General features: G+C 38.2%; 1 protein-coding gene and 1 long non-coding RNA gene across 7 annotated transcripts in view; one reads left to right on the top strand and one right to left on the bottom strand.

Moving 5' to 3' along the window:
* The window catches only part of PTPRR (protein tyrosine phosphatase receptor type R), a 241183-nt gene that overhangs the window by 117919 nt on the left and 97958 nt on the right, over positions 1–25306 (top strand). For 2 of the 6 annotated variants that reach the window (XM_036119313.2, XM_036119314.2), the window contains exons 3-4: positions 14511–14624; positions 17930–18085. In XM_036119313.2, coding sequence (XP_035975206.1) covers positions 14511–14624; positions 17930–18085 — 270 coding nt within the window. Of the gene's footprint in view, positions 1–542; positions 657–14510; positions 14625–17929; positions 18086–19490; positions 19690–20386; positions 20520–24972; positions 25069–25160; positions 25240–25306 lie in introns of those variants that run through there. The other 4 variants (XM_036119315.2, XM_036119317.2, XM_036119316.2 and 1 more) reach the window with 4 other exon arrangements.
* LOC118552700 (uncharacterized) overlaps positions 24021–25306 on the bottom strand; it is a 65655-nt gene continuing 64369 nt past the window's right edge. The window contains exon 2 of the long non-coding RNA XR_004925643.2: positions 24021–24388. This is a non-coding gene — a long non-coding RNA (uncharacterized LOC118552700). The remainder of the gene's footprint in view (positions 24389–25306) is intronic.

The raw sequence follows: 25306 nt of genomic DNA, 5'->3' as shown, positions 1-25306 counted from the left end.
TTAAGTCATAATGGTGTGCATATGGTGAAGTGGAAAAAAATATCACCAATTATGGAGTCAGACCAACCTGTATTTGAATACCAGATTCACTGCTTGGGCTTTACTTAAATCACTTTAAATTCCCCATTGGTAAAAAGATTAATAATAATCCCTGCTTTCTAAGTTGTGATGAAGGTTGAAAGGAGATCTGTAAAGTCCCTAGCACAGAGTAGGAAAATTTTGGAGGAAATAGTGGGACTTACAGAAAAACTTTCTCATGAAAATACCTTGTAAACATATCATTTTTAAAAGACAGAAAGAAATGAGAATCCTTCATGTAACACACCTTGTCTATAGTCCACAAAGTTCTCATCTTACAGTTTTGTGAATCACCATAAAAAAAAATCCCCATGAATTTCAATTCTAGTAAACTGTCGAAACAGCAAGCACCTGGGATGTCTCTTGGGAAGGCACAGGCTGCTACAGTAGACCTGGGATCAGCAATGTCTCTAGAAATAGTATCAGGCAGTTACCTCCAGGTGGTGAAATGAGGCTTCATCTCAACACACAAGCTTAGAAAGCTTGATGATTAGTCCAGCTTGCTATGGTGAGGAAAGAATACAGAGAGCACAAATGGAAGTCGAACTCATCACAACACCCACTCACTTTCCAAACAGGTAAGTGAATCTTTCGTGACATTAATGGTGTGAGGTTAGGAGGGTAAATATTGAGATTTCTGTCTGTATCTGTTCATGTGGCTGGATAGGAGTGAGTCAGCAGAGAATCTTTGTGATATCTAGGGAAATATCTTTAGCCTCAAAGTTGGAAACGAAAAGAAAATGCCATGCAATTACTCAACCTCTCTAAATAGTAAAGACCCTACCACGATCATAAGAAGTTTCTTGTAAAACTTGTATCCACCCTAAAGAGAATGGAATACAAATATAGCCACTTAGACAGAACTGAAAAATATATGAAAGACACTGAGTGGATATTTTCTTGGTTGTGTTTCATGTAGTTCTCACACTGACATTGGGGAAAAGATGACCTAGCTTGCATTTATGGTCACTAGAAAGGGAAAGGCTAAGTAGACTAAGTCACTAAATCTAGATTTTTTTAATTATAACTGCATCTTGGGGACCCTCCCTTTGCATGCAGACTTCACTAAAAGAGTAGTCAGTATCTTCCATTGTAATCGGATGTGGGGACCAATGAATGAAAGTTAGTGACATGAGACCTCCCAGGCCTAATTCCCAACTGGGGACCTGAGCTTTGTTGTTTTCCACCAGTAAACCAAGAACCTTGTTATTAAAGCTTGACTGTCCTCATAAGAATTGTGGCTCTCATTAAAAATTTATGTATGAATTCATTAGTTTTTCTGTACAGTGCTGTCTTCAGATGAAAAACCTCACAAAACATTTAGTTCACTTAAGTTTATTTCAAAAAATAAGCATTGCATTTAGAATTTAGTTTGAGTATTTAAAAATAATATAGTGGTTCTGGTGTTGGTACAAAGTTATGAATAATTCTGATTTTATCTGCGGTCTGTGATGATGAGTAACGAAGTCAAAAAATAGTGCATCTGGTGTTTCAATTCATCTTAATAATAAAATTGGTTTAACTTCCTGTCTGATTCAATATTGTAGAAAACAGTCATCAAGATGGCCCAAATATATCATTTGATTCAAGAAGTCAATCTCTATTTACCATGAAATATAGGGTTGTCAGATTTTTTTTTTTTTAGTATGTCTCCTGTGTGAAATATGAGCAGATAATAATACCAAATGATGGCTTGACAATTTCAAAGCAGGATTTAGGATTTAGAAGCAAGATTTTAGACTAAAGAGAAATAAAAGTTGTTAGTGATTTTCTTTTAATGTCTAGTACATAGATACTTTTTAATGTGAGGAGGACTAACATGTTTAAATCTGTCATTCAATAGAATTTAAAGCCTTAAAGAAGATGTGGCCTCTTAATTTTTATACCAAAATATCTTCCCCAACACCTTCCATAATCTTAAATTTATTTCTTAAATTGCTAGCGTGAATTACTCAGATGATAATTGATGCTGGGTTGTGTTGTATGAAATTAGCCTTTTCTATATTTAGCTGTAACAGGAGAAATAAGCTTATATAGTCTCCTTTGTTTTTCTGATCAATCCATATACTTGTATTTAACAATTTAATAATTAGACCAGATATAGCAATCCTAATAAATAGCATGGCCCCAGTCATGCTAAAAGAAAAAGAAAACAAAACAAAAACCAGAAGTACTGGGAAGAGATAACAGATGAAATTGGCTAGGTCAGGCTGTGCATCAAAGTTATGCCACAGACAACATCACTCAGAGTCTTTCTTTTCTAGAAATGAGATGGTTCTCAGGATGCTAAAAACTAAAATAACACATTGTGGAAAATTATATGCTTATTATTATTTTGCTATCTCTTCCTGCAGATGAAAAAACCACAAGAACGTTGACTAAAATGTATCCCATATTCTGTCTTTATTCATTTTTAGTTATGCAGAAAATTGTTAATTCCCACTGTGACAGAAACATCAAGATTACTGAGAATAAAAGTTGAAAGGACACTAAATCATAGAGTTCTTATTTGCATCTCAAAAACACATGCCAGTAAGCCTCATTTCATTTTACCATGTTTCTTGGAGAATTATGTAGTTCACCAGAAGAGCAAAAAACAATCCTATTAGAGTCACTGAAGTAAAACATAAACTACTTCGTGGAGGGGATGGAAATAAAAGACAATTTATAGCACCCTTCCATGGTCATTAGCCTCCAAACCACCCTTGCGATCAGAGCCCATGTGGTCTCCCTGCTCAAGCGTCTGCGTGGGAAAACTTGAGAGTCCTGAAAAAATATATTCCTGTTGATTGAATATAAGCATATAAAAATCAGAGGGAGCCCTCTCCCTATTTTACCCACGTTAGGAATAAAGCACCCAGTGGCCTGTGAGGATTGCTAATTTCTTCCTTTTTTTAAGTACCATTTATATCTTGGATGGCTTGGGACATTATCAGTTGCTGACTGGCAAACAAACAGCTTGGGGGAGTTGAAGGATTATTATTTCGCCCTTGGACATCTATTTCCAAGCATCCCTAACTGCCACTTAGAGGTGAGCTTGGTCTCGGTTCGTACTGGAGGAAGTGGCCAGATGTCTCCTCTGTCCTTTTGGAAAAGCTGCATGAGTGCTGCTGTCATGGCTGTGACGATTCTAGTTTTGTCATCATGACAGGGCCAGATGTAGAAATCTGAATTTGTCTGACCTCGTTTTCCAGGCAACATTCGCCTGAGCGTTGGGCTTTTGTCCATACAGCGTTTCTGCCTGGCCCCGATTCCAGCCATTTTCGGCTCAAGCTTTTGGCTGCTGTGTTCTGCCTCCAGCCTGAGAAATGGGAAAGGAAGGGCGCGGGGGAGTGACATTATGTGGGGGGACTGACCAAGAACACAGGACTAAGAATAATGGAGAAGTAATATTCAATGCAAGATAGAAAACAATCAGGGGAGATGAATGTGGAAATTTCTGTTGACTTGGACATGTAATAATGAGACTTGAAAATTCTGTTGAAAGCAAGTAACTTGCTATTATGTTTGTTTACCATACCCAGGATAATATCTGTGGTTAAGTCGTGATTTTTCTCCTGTCTCTAAAGAACTTTGTATTAAACCTCTGTTTTCTTCTATTTCATCCTAGATGTTTGTGGCTTTTATAAAAATATTTTTATAAGTATAAAGAGACACAATTTCACAAGGTATAGGAATGATAATATCATAAAAGTATAGTGTTCATGTATAATATATGGAAGCCTTATCTCCTCCAGTGAATTTGTACGTGGAAAAGTGAAGACTTTTACCAGCTCATGATTTAAAAAAATAGCTTATTATAAGGTTGGGGGTTTACTCCAAATTATATAGAATTTAAAGTTTTCAGAACTTTAACTTTTCAGTGTATAAAAGTTCTCTACTTAACTGCTAAATTTTAGGAGTCTTCCAAGGCAAAAGAGAGTTACTTTTTTTTTTTTTTTTTGCAAGAATGTTATTAGGTAATGTGAAAGGGAACACTAATTAAGAGGTAATATTAAAATAGAGGAGAGAGATTAATGAAATGAAAAAACTAGGTTATAAAAAGCTTTTTAAATTAGTAGGGTAAAGGCTTCTAATCTAAATCACTTAATTTGACTGTTTCAATATTAATATTTAATTTGTAGTACAGAGAAAAAAGAAAAGGATGATGAATATAAATTCTATATCTATAAAGATATAATTTAATTTAATTCAATATCTATAAAGAGCCTTCTGTATAATTTAGGATTTGGGTTGACTGCTCACATAGCCATGGTTTGCAAGGGTGAGGTAGGCAGAAGATGGAAGCAGACATTCTAAAATCGAAGAATCTGTCCTAAAATGTGCCATTTTAACATTAAACCTCGAATATATATTCTCTCCAAAAACTATATCACTTTAGAAAAACCAAATTATTTTGACCATTGCTTTTTCCTCTGACCAGATTTCCTGATTGATTTTGGCTAAAGCTCCATGATAGCTGAAACAATCAGTAAATGTAAACACTGGAAATCCAATCAGGCCACTTCTTAGTGTGTTGATAGTACTACTGTTTCAGGAAATAAATAAAGAACCTTCTTTTAATCAACAAGGTTGCTACTCAATTTCTCCTTGTCCTGAATATCCAGAGAAAGAGTTCATTTAATTAATGGTGCTTCCCACTGATAATATAGTAAATCCATAACTTTAAGCCAAATTTATGGAGTACTTTTATCTGTCAGTGTTAGCTGTTTTTTTTGTCTAATAACTAATGTGATCCTCAGAAGCCCCATGAAGGGATGCAATTATCACCCCCATTTGGCAGATGAAGAAACTGAGGCTCAGAGAGAAGTAATCATTTGACCAAGGCCCAGGATTAAATCCAAGTCTGTCTTACTCCCTAACCCATACTCTTAACTATTATATTTTAGTGTAGCAGAGTTTTCTTATTTGGTATTTACTCACCTACCTGCAACTTCCAGACACACAAACACAATTATTTGAAGTCGTGTTCAGTCTTCCTAGTAATTAGCAAACAGAGTAGACCAAAACTTTTAAAGGCGTGAGCTCGTAATTCAAGAAGCTCCTAAGTACTTCCCTTTTCTGCAAGGTCTTACACTTTTAAACAAGCAATTTAGATACTTTTTCTCACTCACTACCAACACTTATTTAGCTCCTTCATGAATCTTTCCATTGATTGGTTCATCAGTTGCTGTAGCTGCCCATAGCAGAGCAAGGATGCGAGAAACTCACGAAGCTGGTGTTGCAGTTGTTTTCAGATGTCTCAAAACATTCCTCTGACCAAAACGCTAGTATTGTCTGTCATTTCATGTGTAAAAGGGGTAGCTCATCACAGTGTAGGATCTTAGGAAGCAAGATTAAGTCATTTGATGTGCTATTGTAGTATAAAGGTCAAAGTTCTTGCCATCTGGAGGAAAAAAATGTCCAATCTATGTACCATTCCATCTTTCTCCTTTTGTTCTCAACAAAAACTGGTCCTAGTGTTCTGCCTTTTTCTTCATTATATATTCACCCCTTAACCCCCTAAATTCTCAGTATACACTGATAACATGCTGATTTTAGTTTATGAGTATCAATATTTACTAACCCTTAAAAACTCATTAAATGATCCTTTGGAATAAATGAAAGTCTGTGGAATTGTACGTCATGCACCCATATTTCTACACAGATTTTATTTATCTGAGAGAGAGTGCGCACAAGCGGGGGGCGGGGGGGACACAGAGGGAGAAGCAGACTCCCTGCTAAACAGGGAGCCTGATGCAGGGCTCAATCCTAGGACCCACGATCATGACCAGACCTGAAGGCAGACATTTAACTGACTGAGCTACCCAGGCGACCCGGCCCTGTACTTTTAAATGAGTTCCAACAAAGACTCATTTGGCCTCCTAATGTACCGTGGACCACATTTTGGGAACCACCACTTGAAGCCCACTGAATATTCCTCAACAACAAATCCAACAGCCTTTTATTGGTCCACATTTTTCTTAATCTCCAGCAGCATCTGGCAGTGTTAACAAACCACTTTTGGAAACTCTACTCCTGACTTCCATTAACACCATATTCTTGATTTTCCTCTGACCCTTCTCTGTAGGTCTGTAGATATCCTTACTGAAATCAAGATCAACCAACAAGAAAAGTTTTAGAGCCTTTTGCCTTTTTCTGGGAGGGCTGGTAGGGGAGTATGTAATGTTTGACCTTGTAGTGTCATGTGTTGGTGTTAGAGGACACCAAGAAATAGCATCCTTCTCCTCCCTGCCTGAGAAAGACAGAGGAAGCAGCCTGTGGAGATAAAAATGTCGTTTTATTGTTGATAGAACTGCTGGAGATAAGACTTAGGAGCACGATAACAATATACTTCTATAACTGCCTCTCCCTCTTAGGCAAATTTACCCACTAGTCACAGGAATACCAACCAACTGTGGCCTCCTCTAAAGGGACAGAGCCTTTATAACTTGCTTTACCACTTGCAAAGAGAAGACCAGATGTTATGCTCTTTACAGACAAGCAGACCCCAAAAGGAAAGCACAGAGCCCACATGCCCCAGTATCTCATTCCAAATGCACCAACTACACAAGCCACTTGCCCTCCCCTGGGGAGACTGTGGAGGGGAGGAATTCAGGGATATTACTGTATTTGGACTGCCACCACAAGAATAAAACATCAGTGTTGGGGAATAAGTGTTTCCTCCTAACATCAGGGAAAGAAGAAAGCCATAGAAATGTGACAGTTATAGCATCACATTAAAATGGATAAAAATTTGTATGATACACACGGGTATATTTAATATATGCACATTTATATTATGTTATATTATATTGTCTATGAATCAAAAAAAAGCTAACACTAAAAACACCACAATTTTTATTTCAGGGTAATGGGATAAACTGTTATGAAGAATATTTACTTCTTTTTCTAATTCTTTGTATTTTCTAAACCTTCTGTCATGAGTATATTTAATTTTTATCATTAGAGAGATAAACTTTAAACTCTCAAATTAGCCGCAAGAAATAGACACTAACACTGACTAAGTTTGAATTCCATTTACAACCAACATAGCACACGACTCAGAAAAATTATATTGATTTTGCCTATTAGAAGCAAGCTTCAGAAAGTTGATAAGATGAGGGGCGCCTGGGTACCTCAGTGGGCTAAGGTCCAACTCTTGGTTTCGGCTCAAGTCATGATCTCAGGGTCCTGAGATCAAGCCCTGCATTGGGCTCGGTGCTCAGCAGGGAGTCTGCTTGTCCCTCTCCCTCTGTTCCTCCCCCTGCTCTCTCTCTCATAAATAAATAAATAATCTTAAAAAAAAGAAAAAATAAACTCATTTTTTCCCTCCTGAATGGTGGAGTGGTCAAACTATCGGAGACATATTAATTACGAATGAAATATAAACCATGTTAAATCGATTCTGTGTTTTTGAATGAGCAGGCATTTCAGGTGAACTGCTTAACCAAATATAACCTTCTCAAGAGTAACGTCCTGGTCTTGTAACCCTTTCTACGCCTACCATGGAACCCAGATTCCTCCAGTTAGTAACAACACAATGTTAATTATGATGATTCACGAATTCCTTCATTCCACAAAGATTTTTTAAATACTGGCTATGTGCCAGGCACTGTTCCAGGTTCTGGGGCTGTATCAGAGGACCAGACTGACAAGGTCCCACACCAGTGGAGCTCACGTTTTAGCAAGGGAAGAAATAAAAGAAACAAGAAACTGTCAGATCGTGATAAATGGGAAATAAAAACACAGTGATGAGATAGGGAGTGCCCAGGTGGGGAAGGCCTCTCTGAGGAGGTGGCATTTAAACTGAAAGCTGCAAGACCAGAAGAAGCCAGCATACAGTGATGTCGAACAACTCTCCAGGGGGCAGGCAGATGCCAATGCCATGAGGGCGTAGCTTGTTTGAGGAACTGGCGAATGGATGGAGTGGCTTGAGGGAGGGATATGAGATGAGGCTCAGAAGGAACAGGAGCCAGATAAAGTAGGGCCTTGGAGGCCCTAATTGAATTTAACTCTAATGTAATAGAAAGTTGGGAGTATTTTAAGAGAGAAAGAGAAACTGAACTCTTTGGGAAAAATAGATTTAAAAATGGGATACAAAAGACAGAAAAGTTTTGTGTCACTTCTTGTCTGAAACAGTGAAGAGAGAATGTATCTTGTCTAGGGCATCACAAAGAGTGAGCTGGCAGAACTCAGAAGATGCAAGAAGACAATAATAAAACACACATGACAGGTATCAAAACCACATTAGAAACAAAAGAAGTAGAACAGATTCTGCTGAAGACATAGGCCCGAGAAAGTTTCAACTGAATAAAGATATATAAGTGGTCAGAGACCATAAGTACTCAAAATAAAGTGGTTAGAAAGACAAAGAATATGTAATTGCACAATTGTTGTCCTTGAAGATGAACCAAAAAATATGTAGAAATCATTCAAATGTATAAAAGGAAGAAGTATTTCTAAAACAGAGAATTTGGAATCTGTAGACTTCAAGGGCATAGCTTGCTGCAGGAACTATCAACCCAAGGAAATATCCTGATGAAGTTTTTTAACTTTAAGGATAGAGACTCCTGTGAGACTTCAGGCAGAAACAGCAGGTTATCTACAAGAGAGGCTAGCCTCAATCCAGGGTATTTTTCATAGCAACTTTCAGTGCCAGAAGGCATTGGAATAATAGCAGCAGAGTTCAAAGGCAAAAAGTAAAAATAAAGACTGAATCAAGAAGGTAACATCCAGCCAAGTTGTCATTTATCATTATAAGCACCATACACATTCTCAAACATATAAGGCCTCAGGAAATATAGCACTCATGAACCCTGCTTGAAAGAAGCTATCTGAAGATGAATTCCAGCTAAATAAGAGATCCATCAAACTAAAGAACTTAGGAAGAAGCTGATCATGAGCACTGAATCCATTTGAATATTTAACTAACACTACAGAACTTTAAAAATTATAATTACAGAGTGTATTCATCAGTGCAAATAACACTAACACAACCCAATATCTGAGGGACTTAATACAATAAAAGGTTATGTTTAACTCGTCACTGTTTAATAACAGGGGTTGGGCAGGGCCTCTGCCCTTGGGGTCCCAGGTATCTCCCTTTGTGTGGCTCCACTGTTTTCAGAGTCTTAGGGTCACCCTGGAACCACCCAGCTTATAGACAAGAGAAAAGAGAGAAAGATAGAGAAGGCATCCTCATTCTTAACTGCCTCAGACTGAAAATGTCACTTTACTTTCATTTATATTAATTGGTAAGAACTATCACATGGCTTCGCCTAGATGTAAATGGGCTAAGTTTCCAAGTGGAGACAATAGGCTGGATGAGTCATCTCTATTACACAGAATATAATGTAAATATATGGAACATGACAATATAAAAATAATAATATAATTATCGGGGTGCCTGGGTGGCTTCATCAGTTAAGTGTTCGACTCTTGATCTCGGCTTGGGCCTCGATCTCCAGGTCTTAAGTTCAGGCCCCACGCATTGGGCTCCCTGCTCAGCGGGGAGTCTGCTTCTCCCTCTGCCCCTCCCTCTGCTTGTGCTCTCTCTCTCTCTCTCTCCCTCAAAAATAAATAAGTAAAAATTTTTAAAAAGTTTTTTTTAAAAAGTGAGAAATTATTAGATAAGAATCTAAACATGGTATTTGATGACAATATATATTATAAATAAGAAATATATCCCTGATGTATTAATAAGTGAAAAAGAGCAAGTTGTAGAATGCTATGTGTTGCTTAAACCTATTTGTACTTAATAGTAATACACGTGTTATATAATATATACATGTATCATATATGTAGAAAAAATACTTGAAGGATACACAAGAAATAGTGTTATTTCTGGAGACTGAAATGAAAGAACAAGCATATTTTTACTTTTTACTATATATCTTTCTTATCTTGATTTTTTTGTAATAAGTAGGAAGTTTTTATTATAAAAATTTAAACAAAATATAACTAAAGTCCACCATAGAATACTATTGGAGAACTGAAAGATGCAAGCAAAGGAAGGGGGAAGGAGAGGTTATAGAAGCCTGACAGAATGGTCTTTGAGCTGAGGCTCCAAGGAGAAGGAAGAAAGCCTAACCAGTGGTGCAGATATGCACTGACACAATGCAAAAATGGTATGGCATGTTTATTACACCTTCTGTGCAGCTGAAGTATAATGAGCATGATGGAAAGGACCGGGAGGTAAGACCAGAAGGACAGGGAAATTGCAGTGAACCAATGAGTAGAAGCTCTCATTAGACAATGAGATTTTCTCAAAGTATTTAAGGTAAATAGTGACTAGATTGAGCTAGCATTTTGCACAGATCACTATGATGTCCATATAGGGAATGAATTAGAAACCATAGATGATTGGCAACCCATGAAGATCCTATTCAAACGGTCTAGATGGCCATGATGGTGTCTGAACCAAGATGGTAGAAATATAGATAAAGATGGATTCAACATTCAAGAGATATTTAGAAGTAGAATAAACAGAACTTGATAATTAATTGGATGTCATGATGGTGGGATGAAGGAGGAGGAAAAAGAATCAAGTCAATACGACTCAAAAGCATGAGACGTCATCCCATTATATGGAATATAGAAATAGAAGTAAATGTGGCCATGGATGGGGAGAGGGGAAAAGGTAAGTTCAGTTTGGGTGATATTGAGTTTGAAGTATAAGTGGAACATTCGCGTAGAAGGAAGCAGGTGTAAAATTCTGAGAAAGGTGGGAATGAGAAATATGGAAATAAAAATAAAATACTACCTAAGTAATAGCAAAGGACAACACAGAATTGTAATAAGGGACTGGGTAATTGCATAAAATGCCTCTGATAGGTCAGGGTTTTCCACTTGGTTCAATGACATAAACAGAGAAACTTTCACTTTTATTCCTGGAATTCACTTGACAATCTAACCTCCAGCCAAAATGGGGAGGCTCCTTGCCAATAATGTGGAGTTAGAGAGCCCGGGTAGCAATGAGACACACTAGAGATAGGGCGGATTCCTCCTGAGGCTTGGTCCTGAGGAAGCTGGGTTCCTTTGTGGCTGTTGGGAACTGAGACGGACATCTTTGAGGGGCTTTGAGGACATCTCATCAGTAAGAGAGATGGACATTTGGCCTTCCCCATTCTAATGGGGCTACTGGGTGTGGTCCTGACTCTTACTGGGGTTGATCAGATGGCAGACCAACCTGCATTATATCAAGACAGGTCTAACATTTGGAAACCTGCCACCCTCCCAGGCAAAAATAATCCAACTGTTCTTTAAAAATAAATTGTTAAAGCCAATCACATACGTATAATTTAAACATAATAATGGTGCCTAGATTTAATCAATTCTACTGGACTGATTTATATCTAAGGTTCATAGGCATCAATTACTTTAGTGGACAATCTGGTGACCAAAGAAAAAAAGTCTTATTACAGAGCAGTATTTCTTCTTGCAGGATTATGGGGTTGCTGGGGGTGGAGGAGGTAGGGATTGGGGGGCAGAAACTAGGTCCCAGGTAAAGAGAATTGACTCAGGAATCTCTTAACAAGGCAGAGGCCCGATAAATTTAAATACAGATGGAGATTGAAATCTTTGAATTTTTTAATAGGTTTCATTTTTTGTCTGTATATGTATTTGTAATAATCAATAAAATACTCAGTTGTTTTTGGATAATAATATATTTGCATTATTTACTACTGTGAAATGGCTTAGGATTTGCCTTTGGAAAGAGCATTTGAATCTCTTGAAATTAAAAGCTTAAATCATTTGTGTGTTAAATAATACAAATGACTAAATGGGTTTAGAATTCTGACTAAGATTTATCTTGTGTTGTTAAATGGTAACTTTGAAGTTATGACACTGCTGTTATTGCCATGGAAATTTATATTCTATTATAGTTGTTATGATTTCACATAATAGGATGAAAAGAAGCTGTGCGTCCCTAGCATCTATCCAGAAGGAAGGAGAAACATATGTCCTCTAGCTACAAGAATTCATATATTTTGATTTTCTCCGAAATAAAATTCTCATTTTGTCTAGGATCCTTTGTTTTTCTTCAGTTGTACTCATATAGAATGTCTGGCCCATGTTAGACCCTCAAATATATATTTACTTTTTTGTACTTCATTTTAGCATCACCATTTTATGGGGAATAGTCAGAAATACATGGCAACTTTTCTCAGGCAAGCAGAGAACTGAGGCAAATTATTCAAATGTTTTGATGCAATGAGCCAGATGACTGCAATTTTTAAACTAATTATTTCAGCTCACTTCTTCACTTTAGTTAGGTAGTCTAAATTTCTGTTTCAAGTGCACAGCTTTTGCGTTCTTGGAAAGTTGCCATTTTGAATGATTTTTAATCTTGACTTCCCATTTCACTTCCATTTGCCATTTTAATCTGAGGAACTTAGACTTTAATACTGTTTCCACAGTTACAAGCTTCGAGCTAATCATGGCCCTGGGAATTGAGTTCTCAAGTGTGTATACAACCCCCTTGACTCTCAGTTCCCAGCATCGACTGTTGGCTCCAAATCCTGCCCGTGGGGATCAGGAGCAGTGCCTGCCTCTGCCCTGCCTGACAAACACTGGGGGTGAGCCAGGAGTCAGTGGTTCCTAATCAGCATTGGTGGTAACAGAGGAACCCATCTTTGGTCATACAAAAGGAGAGGAGTAAAGTCTCCAGTGCAATATCCCACATCTGTTGACAGCTTCCACAGCCTTGCAGAGCCAAAAGGAAACTGTTGGACAAAAGGAAGCCTCTGTTTCTCAGAACCACCAGGTGGACTGAGTTTTTCTTAGCTCTTGGATTTTTCCATAAAGCATCTTTCCATAGAACATAAAGCATGCTTGAAAGTATAATGTTTTCCTCATTACTGCATTTCCAAATCCAACTCATCCCTCAGGGTTGAGCTCAAGTCTTACTTTAGGTATTAAGTTATGTTGTTTTATACTGGAAAGAATTTTAGTCTATAGAATAGTACAGAGAATAATATAACAGACAATTATGTACTAGTTGATGGTTTTTATTTAATAAAAAAAAGTATCACTGATGGCGTTGATGTAGCTTTTCTATCTACCCCCAACATGATTCTCTTTTCCCCCTCTCCAGAAGCAAGTTATACCTTATCATTGGGCCGTTAGCTAGAGTTTTTAAATGGCTGTGCCCTTTTCTGGATCTCAGTTGTTTGCAAGGAGTCCAATTCCAGCTTCCGAACATGATCAACCTCTATGACCCCTGACCCAATGCAAGCATTAAAAGATCCTAAGGTATAAAAGCTGTCTGGAGCTTCAGCTGGGTCTGCCATTTTGACTGGGAACCATTTACCTCCTTTGACCTCCTCAACTCTTTCTGATTCCTGTAGCATTGAGCATTTGGTCCAGTTTCCAATCACTTATTTTGTACTAACTTTATGTATAGAAGCTGTAATGTTTCCTTAAAAAACAATACATTCTCAAAAGCAGTTCCATTCTCCTTTTACAACAAACTGTGAAAAGGTCCTCTGAGAGTTTTTAAACCACAGTAGATTATTCTTAAAAGCAATCTCTTTATCAGAGAAGTACGCACATAGAAGTGTGCTTTACTTCATAGAATAGATGCTATTGCAACCATCCAGCAGTCATTGATTACCAACTATGGTCAAGTTAGTTGAAGTAAGCATTATCAAATACAAGAAATGCATAAAGATTTGGTTTCCCCATCTCGCAAAGTATCTAGCTCAAATGATTCTGAGACATTTTTGAAAATACCTTAACTAATCCATGCTTTAAATGTAGTAACAGCACCCATGGCTTCAATAAAGGCTATATTATTAATTTTGTAACTTTTATAACTCGATTTGTGTTTTAGGAATTTTTAAGTATTTAGTTGTCTTTTTTCCAAAATAACCTGAAAATTAAGAGTGTGTGCCCACACACACTCTTGTGAATAACAACTGTTTACCTTAGACCAAATTATCAGTACCATGGGCTTCTTTAGCAGAGTTCGAAAATGCATTTTCGCACCTAGTTCTTTTGGCCTGGACTGGCAGCACATCACCATATAGAGGAACTGCCAAGTCTGGCATTATGGAACTTACACAGCATGTGACTGTGTGTTAACACAAATTAAAGATGTCCTAAGGCTTGGATTACTGAAGTGTAGTTGGCCGTATATCCCATTCTGTCCTCTGGACTGAAATTAAAGACCAACACATATTTCAATGACGTTCCTCAGGAACTGATTAGTCATTTGCATTATTTATTATGACTAGATAAATTGCACCATCTTTTTGACTAACATCATTTAAAATTTCACATAAAATGTCCCTATAATTTTATCTCCACTAAAAATGCCATAAAGCACCATGAGTATGAATTTATCAGTCACAGAAATTGTTGTGGTCGGTCATCAGTCAGGAACTGAATGTCTTGAATGACAGATTTATCATAATTTTGATTTCTTTTTTTTTTCCTTTATTTTTCAGACACTGCAAATGGATGTAAGCAGACTGAACATAACGTTGCTTCGGATATTCCGCCAGGGAGTGGCCGCAGCTTTAGGGATCTTACCCCAGCAAGTGCACATCAACCGCCTCATTGTAAGATGCCTACATTTTGCATTCCCAGAGTACAAACTTTGATTTTTATTGAAGGCTTCGATAATAAAGAATACCCATGCTATAGTTCTATGGCCCATGAGCCAAATCTGGCAAGCCACCTGTTTGTGCAAGGAAAGTTTTATTGGAACAAACCACACCCATTTGTTTCCAGATTGTCTATGGCGACTTTCCTGCTACAATGGCAGAGTTGAGTAGTTGCGACAGATTTTTGGCTAAATTGAAAGCTACAATATTTGCTGGCTTGCCCTTTCCAGAAAAAGTTTGTCGACCCTCTCATAGTTCAAGGCTAGCTACTACCTTGATAGGTGTGACTAGAGGGGCCGAAAATACTTATCTCACAGTACTCCCAAAATATTCTCCCTAAGAGTGAAAGCTTCTGTATCAGTGAAGACTCTGTCTCCAGACAGTAACTATTAAAACCCTTCAAGTGTATCAGGATGAAGGATAGTGAATGCACAAGGCAGAGGATTTCAAATAAAGAGTAAAGAAGAACCAATCCTTAAGGATAACAGCCCAAATGGAATGCAAGAATACATAAGGCTGGGGTGCCTGGGTGGCTCAGTCGGTTAAGCATCTGCCTTCAGCTCAGGTCGTGATTCCAGGGTCCTGGGATGGAGTCCCACATGGGGGGGAGTGTCCCTTTCCCTGCTCAGCGGGGAGCCTGCTTCTCCCTCTGCCTCTGCCTCTCTGTCTATCATGAATAAAATTAAAAAAAAAAAAAAAACTAGAAAAAAAAGAATAGATAATGCTGAAAAGTCACAAGAACACTTAGATTGGGTAGCTCGGGTGGGGACAAGGTAAAACTGAAGGATCTTTTGCAGAGGCCCAGTTCAGATCTACCTGTCAATCCCCCACATTATTTCTTTCCCCTTCCCTCAGTGTTTGGGAACCTTGATGTCATCCAACTGCATGCTCCCATCTGCACGTGAAGGTGGATGTGAGCAAAGGTCAATGAAAGGCAAATTCAAATCATAGGATTTTCTCTTTGTAAACAGCTGATCACCTAAGGTTCCTCTGAGAAGGGACTCTGGGATCATCTTACATCTTACTGTATCTTCTCCTTGCTGTAAATTCTGATGCTCCTGCTTGAGCTCATCTTTCTCTTTCATCAGTATCCGCACGTTCAGCTATGGAGAAGAATTTGCTTTTTATTTTGGTTTAGAGCTTTTGTTTCTCTTCATTTTGCCTGTGTGTGGAGAGTGAGTTGTTTCAGGCCCCATAATAACTTTTATTCTGTGAGTCAACTACTTCTTGGGACTAAATTAGCTTAAAAAATAAATAAATAAACCGCGAAAGTTTTTAACACAGTACCGTTGAAGAGTAAATACAACATTCCCCAAAATCCCGAAAGAGTTAATTTGATTATTTCTATCCAGGGCATAGCTGGCTCAAGTGAGAAGACACAGGAATTATCAGTGTCTTAGATCTAGACCTAACTTGTGTATGTGTACTTAGATACCTTAGATATACATTTAGGTGCATAGATTTAATGAGCATAATGGCTCTTTGTAGGGATAAGAGATTTGCCACACCCAGGGAGGTGCATGCTCATCCTCAGAGAATGTTAGTAGCATTTATATATGTCTGTTTCTAAGAGCAGTTATTCTAACAGGGGGAGCTGTGATGATGCCAAGGGCAGCCAAGCACGGTGATTAAGAGCGCATGCTTCGGAGACAGACAGAACCAGCTTGGCTATATCCCGGCTGTGTGACCTTAGGCAAGCCACTTATGTTTCTTCATTTGCAAAATAGAGATAACCATCATACCTATGTCCTGGAGGTGTTTTGAGCATTAAATGAGGTAACAGATTTAAGTACTCAGGAGTGTGTCAGGCACAAAACAAGTGATCTGTTCCTACCATTGTTGTTATTAGGTCAGAAACTATTTAAATTATTATAAACATGTTTTACATCAGCATTATGCTATATTTAGTCATTGTCTGATGTCCCCTGCAAACACACAAATGGGATTTTTTAAACTTTAGTATTTTTTAAAGATTTTTATTTATTTGTCAGAGAGAGAGAGAGAGCACAAGCAGGGGGAGCGGCAGGCAGAGGGAGAAGCAGGCTCCCCGCTGAACAAGGAGCCCGATGTGGGACTCGATCCCAGAACCCTGGGATCATGACCTGAGCTGAAGGCAGACGCTTAACGACTGAGCCACCCAGGTGTCCCTGGAAATGTTTTTTCTGGATTGCTAGTACACTGATACCGCATTTTAGTATATGTGCTGCCAAACCGAGCACGATACTGCATTTTATACCTGGCTGAACTTCTGATAAATTGCATTGAAAGAACATTTTCTAGCATGAGAGAACTCCATGTATCAAAAAGAAAAGACCAACAACAATTCCCTCTATAAGTGCACTGTGTAAGTTGTAAAGGAGGATCTGTCAGTGACAATGTCATTTTTGTGTGGTGTTTGGTTTTTTGTGTGTATGTGGCGTATCAGCCATTTATGGTAAGAAATCCTCTGTTTCCATTTCAGCTAATGACGTAATAGTACTAACAGGTAATACTGAGAGGAAAGTATCTTGATATTACTGCACAGCATATGCATTTCTACCAAGGATAGATTTTATTTTAATTTTTTTAAGATTTTATTTATTTGAGAGAGAGAGAGAGAGGGAGAGAACAGAGGGAAAGTAAGAGGGAGAAGCAGGCTTCCCGCCGAGCAGGGAGCCCGATGCGGGGCTTGATCCCAGGACCCTGGGATCATGACCTGAGCCCAAGGCAGATGCTTAACCGACTGAGCCACCCAGGCGCCCCCTCCCAAGGATAGATTTTTAAAAGTATAATATACTTGAGGTGAGGGACAGGATCAGGGAAGCAACTTCAAAGCTCATCTAGCATCAGCTTCCGTAGTTAGTCCAGCCTTCGCATTGATACAAGTTATAAGAAAACTATATGGAGTGGTGTGATGTCTAATAATTGTACTGTTATATCAGGTTTTATTTAATTCATTTGATTTTTAAACGCTTCTTTCAACACAATTAGTCTAGGAACGTCTGAATGATGTATTTCAAAAATTACAATATGGAGTGGCAATTAAACCAGCATCCAATGAAATATAAAGTCACAAATCTTGAAAGAAAGCCGTTGGAAGATTTCAGGCTTCGGGCTGAAACTATTAAGTGTGCCAGATAACTAGCAAATATGATTTCCAAGAAGCCTTTGGAGCTTCTAGGGTTCTAATTTTCTTTAATGATTCTAGATAAAAGGTGAAAATATTTCCCAAAGCTGTTTAAAATGTCTATTAACATACAGAAATAATCTGCTTTTACTAGGGAAAGAAGAACAGTGTTGAACTATTTGTGTCTCCTATAAACCGAAAAGCAGGAACTTCAGATGCTCTGCCGTCCGAGGAAGTGCTGCGTTCACTTAATATAAATGTTTTACATCAAAGTTTATCCCAATTTGGAATTATAGAAGTCTCCCCTGAGGTATGTTGTTCATGGACTATTTCATTTAGAAATGTGCACAGTTCGCATGACATGGTAACTCGATCCCAGGAGGCGTTAAAATGAAAGCTGTTTATTGTGTGTTATTTGATAATAAAAATCTCCCTAAGGGTCAGAATTCTCTGATCTTCATACTTAATATGTTTATTCCTTAAGGAAATTTACTTCACATCAAAGTTCCACTCCGAGACACTTTCTTCTCTAAATCTTTTTGGCCTTGTAAATTATTTTGACTTATCCAGTAAACTGTGTCGAAGAGAAACCATTTGAATGTATTTGTCAGTTGATTGCCTGAAACTGAAGTGTCAAAGAAAAACCATCCTGATATCTTTCTTCCGTAACAGGTATACTCCTCACTGCCTTCATGGTCGAAATGATCACCAGATACTCACCTTTGTCCACAACCTTGGAATTAATTGGAAATGTATTTTTGTTTGTTTGCTTTGTTTTGTTTTCCGAGGAACCTAATTTTAACAACTATGGTTAGAGTCTTCATAGTGTTTTCTAGTTTTGACACTTTTTAAATTGCCCCCACCGTCTCCACCATCCTCACTCCTGAATAAATTCAGTCCCTGTTTTTTTTTTTTTTACTTCTTCTGCTTCATCCCACTGTAACAAACTTGCTAGAATGATCATCATCCTAAATATATGTAATTAAATCCACAGAATCATAGAATCAGACTTCAAGGGAACATATGTGAACATTTTATAGATGCAGAAAGTAAGGCCCATTTGACATGAAATGACTTCAGCAAAGTGACAAGCAAGTGGAGTATAAAACAACAGTTGACATTTAGACATCTTGATTCCTAGTCTCTTCCCCTTTGCAGGAAAGCACAATGCCTCTCATTTCAGCAAATATCACAGGTGTGGTATAAAAAGCTTTGATACAAGACTGAATTTGAATCCCAAAGCCGGCACTTTAAGATGCGTGTGACCTTGGGCAGGTGATTTAATCTCTGAGATTAAGTCTGTCTTTGCATAGTCTCGGCCTCTCTGAGCCTCATAGTTTCTTCCTTTCCAAAACGGGTCTAGTTAAAAAAAAAAAAAAAAAAAAGGTATAGTCTTTATTTTATAGACTTGAAATATGAATTAAATTTTAGAAATATGTGTGGAAACCCTCACCTAGAGTAGGCACCAAATACAATTTGAATGCAGGACAGTTTTTTTATTGGCAGAACGAAAACGTATTTATTTCATCATCAAACCATGCCTGTAACAACCACCTCCAGCTGCTCTTGCTGCATAAGTTTTGCTCCCCTCCTTGTCCTCTCTGTGCCCTGCCCACCCCCCACCGCACACACACGGGATTTTTCTCTCTCTCGTTCTAAAAGCAAATCTGGCCGTGCCCTCCAAACGTCATGATTCTTCTCCGGCTTCCTAATGCTATAGAATCAGGTCTCAGGTCTGGATTTCTTAATCTGAGATAAGGTCCTTTGTGCACAGGGCTTTCTAATGGTTGAACATCCTCCTGGTTTATGCTTCAGCAACTCCAGACTCAGTAGGTATGAGGACGCCCGCATACTGTCTCTTCCCTCCGTGCTTGTGCATATGTTGATCCATCTGTACAACTTTCACATTTCAAGGTCAGTCTACTATCCAGCAGAGCCCTCTCTTGTGCCTTCACAGATGTGGGTGCCTGCTCTGTGTTTTCATTGAGCTTAGTGCAAAAATCCCTTATTGCACACAGTAGGTTCCCTGAGAGCATGTGCCATTTCGTTTGATCTGTTCTCTCGGTCCCTTCATTCAGTACCTGGAATATAATGGGCACACGAACAGCCAAGCATTGTGCTGGGTAATATCCACAGTTGGACAAATAAATGAATAAACAAACAAAGAAATAAATAAAATATGATTTTTGCTTTCAGGGAGTTTGTATTCTAGTAGGGCAAGTAAGACGTAAGCAGCTAAGGAGAATACAGGAGGAGGTGTAGGTAACATTACCACACTGAGCCATAGGCTCTTTGAGGAAGAAGAGGCACCTCCTGCTTCGGAGAGGCCGGGAAAAGGGTCCATATGAGCTGCAACACCCGAACCCCTCACCAGCCCTAACCGCATGGGACTCTGAAGGGCCTCCCTTTTGTATCAAACCAAACCCCATTTCCGTATCTAGGCCCTCGACCAGCTGCCTTGCACACTATCTTACTCAGGACAATTCTTTACATTTTAAAAAGACCATTGGGTTAATTTATTCTTCTTCCTGTAAGCTTTCAGCGAATATTATAAGCATTCCTCCCTGTTGCTTTATTCTGAGTTTAAATGCTCTTCTGAATGCTTTAAAAGGAATATGGCAGCTTAGTGAGTCATCCGGATTTGCGAACCCAAAGAAGCTCACCAAACAAAAAAACTCAACACACCTCAGCCCAGTGAAGATGAGGAGCTTGTCACAGAACTATTAACCCACAATAGACCACAGGTCTGTACTGCACTTGAATAATGGAAGTTTATTTGATGGTCAAAATGTGATATATTTTATGAAAATGTAGGAATTTAGAAATCTAGGAAATCTAGAAAATATTACATTACAGGAGACTAGGAAGTTTTTTAATTGGGTATAAGAGGCATTTCATTAAGGACAGATGGATTGTTTGAGGCTTTTGTTCAGGCACTTCTAGAATGGACCCAGCATTACCCTCTGACCTGAAGCTCTAATGCACAAACAGGAGAAAACCATCTACTGTCATGGGGAGCCTCAGCCACATACAGTCCACAGGGGCACTGCGAAAGCATTTGTTGATATTTGCTTAAGATGGTGATGGTGTTCTGTGAGTTTCCCCATGTCTTTATTCATCTTTGTCATTAATGTGTGATAACAGCTTATGTCTCAACCCATTCTTCCACATTTTTATCCCCAAATTATAGCTGTGCTATAGTAACTAACATGTTTATTAACAGAAAAAAAAAGAATGCTGGTATTTTGGTTTTTCATCCTTTATCTGGATTATAGAACACCGTGAATGATGTCTCAAAGCATCCATTTCTAAACTTATATTAGTTACTTTCAGGGAAGGATGTGTTTTCTGTTGTTGCCATTTCTTTATTTGCTTGTTTTGTTTTTTTAATTAGAAATGACTCTTGGGAAACAAAAATACCAAACAGAGAATTACTTTTGTTTATTCATCTTTTTTCACTTTGAAACTAAGTTTTTTGGGGAGAAAAGACATTATTTCTTTTATATATTTTTATGACCTAGAACGATATAGGCCCTTTGAAATTATTTTGTTATAAGATGCTTGTAAAGATGACACTAGACTTCCTGTTGCCTCTTAAGTTAAAGCGTAAGGAAATAAAGTGAAATTCATTATTTTAGCTTCTATTTTTAAGTGTTTTTATAAAATTAATTTAAGATTTTTAATTAATTTATAAATTAAAAATCTATTGAAACAGTAAGTTCTGCACTGATAATAAAAAAATGATTTTAGGATTTGCCATTGTTGTTTAATTGCCAATTATTCCCTCTTGAATGGATCTTATGTTTCAAAGGAGAAAGTACCTTCTTTAAATGACAGGCCAATGTGCTGAATGATAACTTTCGTGGAATATTTCCAAAGAGAAAAAAACACACGAAATAAACATGTACCGTAACCCATGAGTATGGTGAGTGTTCGTTCCTTGAAACTGGAACATGAGCCAGGGATTTAAAGAATTATCGTCCTGGCCCTACAATGCAGAGGAGGAATGCAATTAATGTTAACATGTGTCAGCATTCAGAACGAATTGTTCACTTTGTGCACAATCCAGTGGAAGTTGGGCATTTATCGAACAAAATTACATTATTGCAGGATACACCTCATTTATCTGCCTAATTCAATCAATTAACCAGGTAATTTACAATATTTCCATTTCATTCTTATTCTGTGTGCCTCATGTCTTCTCAAAAGATTTAGCTCCTGAAGCCTCTGTATCATCTCTCCTAGCATTTGGGATGTCTCTCACCACTTGGGATCAGATTTTTTTTTTTTAAACCAACAAGACAACTATAGTGCATCAAATTATTAAACAGGATATAGAGAAGCTGTGTTATGGATAGAGGAAACTGCCCAAATTTTAAGTAATAGACTAAAACAAAACCCAGCAATTTTTTTTACTGCAACAAAGTTAAAGGGCAAAGCGATGTAGAGAGGTAGCTATAGAATAAGAGGTAAAGATGATACAGTGGCATTGGGCTTGACCTGACTGTGGAGCCTCTGAATTATTGAACCCTCAGCCCCTTATGTAAAGGTTAGATTGGAGATTCATATGGGTTATATTCTTTTGACTTGTGGGATCTTAAGTATAAACTTTTCCATTTATTACCTTGTCCTTATCAATTTTTTAGATCTCTGTACAAATATAGTAGTGCTCAGAGTAATAGCCTGACTCAGAAGGAAATCTATTTACCAAGAAAGTGCAGTGACTAAGTTCTAGGAGTTCAAAACATGTGCGTTTCTAACTAGGAGTGGGGGTGTGGGGGTAGGAGGTTAATTCTTCCCTCAACACCGCTTTGGTTAAAAGAGAAAACAAAACAGATTTGTCTTAAGCAGAAAGGAACATGTTGATATTCCCGGAGGTGTCGAACCATAGCAGAAAAAAGAAAAAGAAATGAAGCAAATCAGGTTAGGAACACAAAATCTCTTTCCACCCACCTAACCACCCCTTTTTATCCAAATTTTACATGAACTAAAGCTCCTATCCTCATACTTAAATTTGACAAGTATAGGCTGCCTACTTGAAGGCTTAACTAGTTTGCTTTTATGGCAAGCAATAGATGTTATTTAGTTGCCTGTAAAAAACTCATTTCCATGTTTATACCTGATTTCTACAAGAGTTTTCTTTTCTGTTAGTTTCCAGCCATGTTTATAGAGGCGTTGTATTAAATACGATCTGGCTGAGGTCAAAGAGTAAAAGACAAGTCACCACTTGAATCCAAGACTTCCTTTCCAGCAGGATACTTAGTTTCTTTTCTTTCTTTCTTTTTTTTTTAAGATTCTTTTCATTTGAGACAGAGTGATACAGAGAGAGAGAGTATAAGCAGGGGGAGAGGCAGAGGGAAAGGGAGAAGCAGACTCCCCACTGAGCCCGGAGCCCAACGAGGGCTCGATCCCAACAAGGGCTTCATCCCAGGACCCTGAGATCATGACCTGAGCTGAAGGCAGCAGCTTAACCATCTGAGCCACCCAGGCGCCCCAGATACTTGGTTTCTAATCATGTCATTGAGCAAGTATTTTCAGATTCTCCCTCAACTTACCACTTACATGTTTTTAAAAGATACACAAATCAGGGCACCTGGGTGGCTCAGTCGATTAAGCGTCTGCCTTCAGCTCAGGTCATGATCTCAGGGTCCTGGGATTGAGCTGCTTAGCAGGGAACCTGCTTCTCCCTCTCCCTCTCACCCCCCCCAACACCCCCATCATGCTCGCTCTCTCTCTCGCTCTCTCGCTTTCTCTTTCTCTTAAATAAATAAATAAAATCTTAATAAAAGATATACAAGTCATTTATTGTATCTATGAATTTGTGTCTTAGAAAGTAGGCAAGATGTTATGGTGAGCATATCAGTGTTTTATAAGCAAAGGAAATAGAAACTGAACTCCTTCAAGTCATTTTTATAATCACAACTGAACTCTAAGATCCTTTCTGTTCTGTTTTGTTCAAGTCCCCAGCAGCACTCACTTGAGTTCCAGGATAAAAGTAGTTTCTTTTAAGGCAAATATTCTTTTTGTCTAATTTACAAACATTGAATGTATTTTTTTTTTTAAGATTTTATTTATTTATTTGACAGAGAGAGACACAGCGAGAGAGGGAACACAAGCAGGGGGAGTGGGAGAGGGAGAAGCAGGCTTCCCGCCGAGCAGGGAGCCCGATGCGGGGCTCGATCCCAGGACTCTGAGATCATGACCTGAGCCGAAGGCAGTCGCTTAATGACTGAGCCACCCAGGCGCCCCTGAATGTATTTTATTTTTTAAAAAGTCTTGAAAAAATAACAATGATTTCAAAGTTCAGACACCTACAGGACAGGTTTTTGTTCAAGGCTTTTTTTTTTTTTTTTTTTTTTTTTTGAGACAGCTATTGATTTCTCATGATCCTGTGGGTTGACGAGGATCGGCTAGGTGGATCTTCCACGTAGTACAGGCTGAAGTCACCCCAGTGGTCACATTAAGCTGGGCGCTCATCTGCCACCGGTGTGTCCATGATAACCTCTCATTCTCCACAACCTCTCTCCATGTGGTTTCTCATCATGCAATATCCTGTTGCTCAAGTCTTTCGTAATTGTTGGAGACAAGATCCAAGGACAGACAAGTATTCTCACTAAAGGAAATAAAAAGCATACTTTAACAAAATGGAATTTTAGAGGCGCGGGAGCATTTGACTTGATTCAACATTTATGTTTTTCCTAACGTAGACCATTTGGTTTCAAGTGAAAGTTTCCTTAACTATAAATCTATAAATTTCACTGAATTATAAAATTTAATTGCATTCTAAGATGTGATACTAGTAGGTAGAAAACTAAGACATTCATTCACATTGTATTCAGCTTCCTCTCTACCCTTTCACCCACTGAGTAGTAAGCCAAAAAATTTTTAAAGCATAAATAAAACTATTTATTTTACCTTTTTTCACCAAACAGTTCTGGACTTTTGATGTTCTCTGTTGCTTTAAATAAAATATAATATCCTAACAATTTGTATGATTGAGGTGAAATTTAATCAGATTTTGACAAAGTGGGCTGCATTTCAACGAAAAAAAAAAAAGATTTGATGAAAGAGGAAAAAAAAAAAAGAAGGAAATGATGCCGACATTGTTGCTCTGTTTATAAAGGCATCATGAGATTTTGTTTGCACCTGTTTCACTTTTGTTTAAAAGTCAAGAGCTGCACGTAAGCCAGGGTGTTGGTGTTGTGGGAGGGGACTGAAAACAGAGTAAGGAATGCCTCAGAAAAAATTTCCTCAACACAGAAAAGAACAGAACTCTTTTACTTTATGAACCAGGTAATTTCCAAAAGAGACTGGTGGAAGGATGTTTACGAAGTCCAGGACCCAATGTGTCATGTCAGGCATGCTCGCTCCTGGACAGGAGATAAAATCATCTCTTAATGTATACGGATGGCAGTCCTTGTCTGAGATCAGTTGGAGAAGCAGCTCTGGCTGCGGGGGATGTAGGTGTGTTCTACTACACTGAATGGAATAAAGCTAAAAATATGTTTAGTTTGTGATAAGAACGCCATTC

Source organism: Halichoerus grypus, chromosome 6, assembly GCF_964656455.1.
Source record: "Halichoerus grypus chromosome 6, mHalGry1.hap1.1, whole genome shotgun sequence".
Lineage (NCBI taxonomy): Eukaryota > Metazoa > Chordata > Mammalia > Carnivora > Phocidae > Halichoerus > Halichoerus grypus.
The sequence above is the reverse complement of the archived record's forward strand: the minus strand, read 5'-3'. Positions and strand labels throughout refer to the sequence as shown.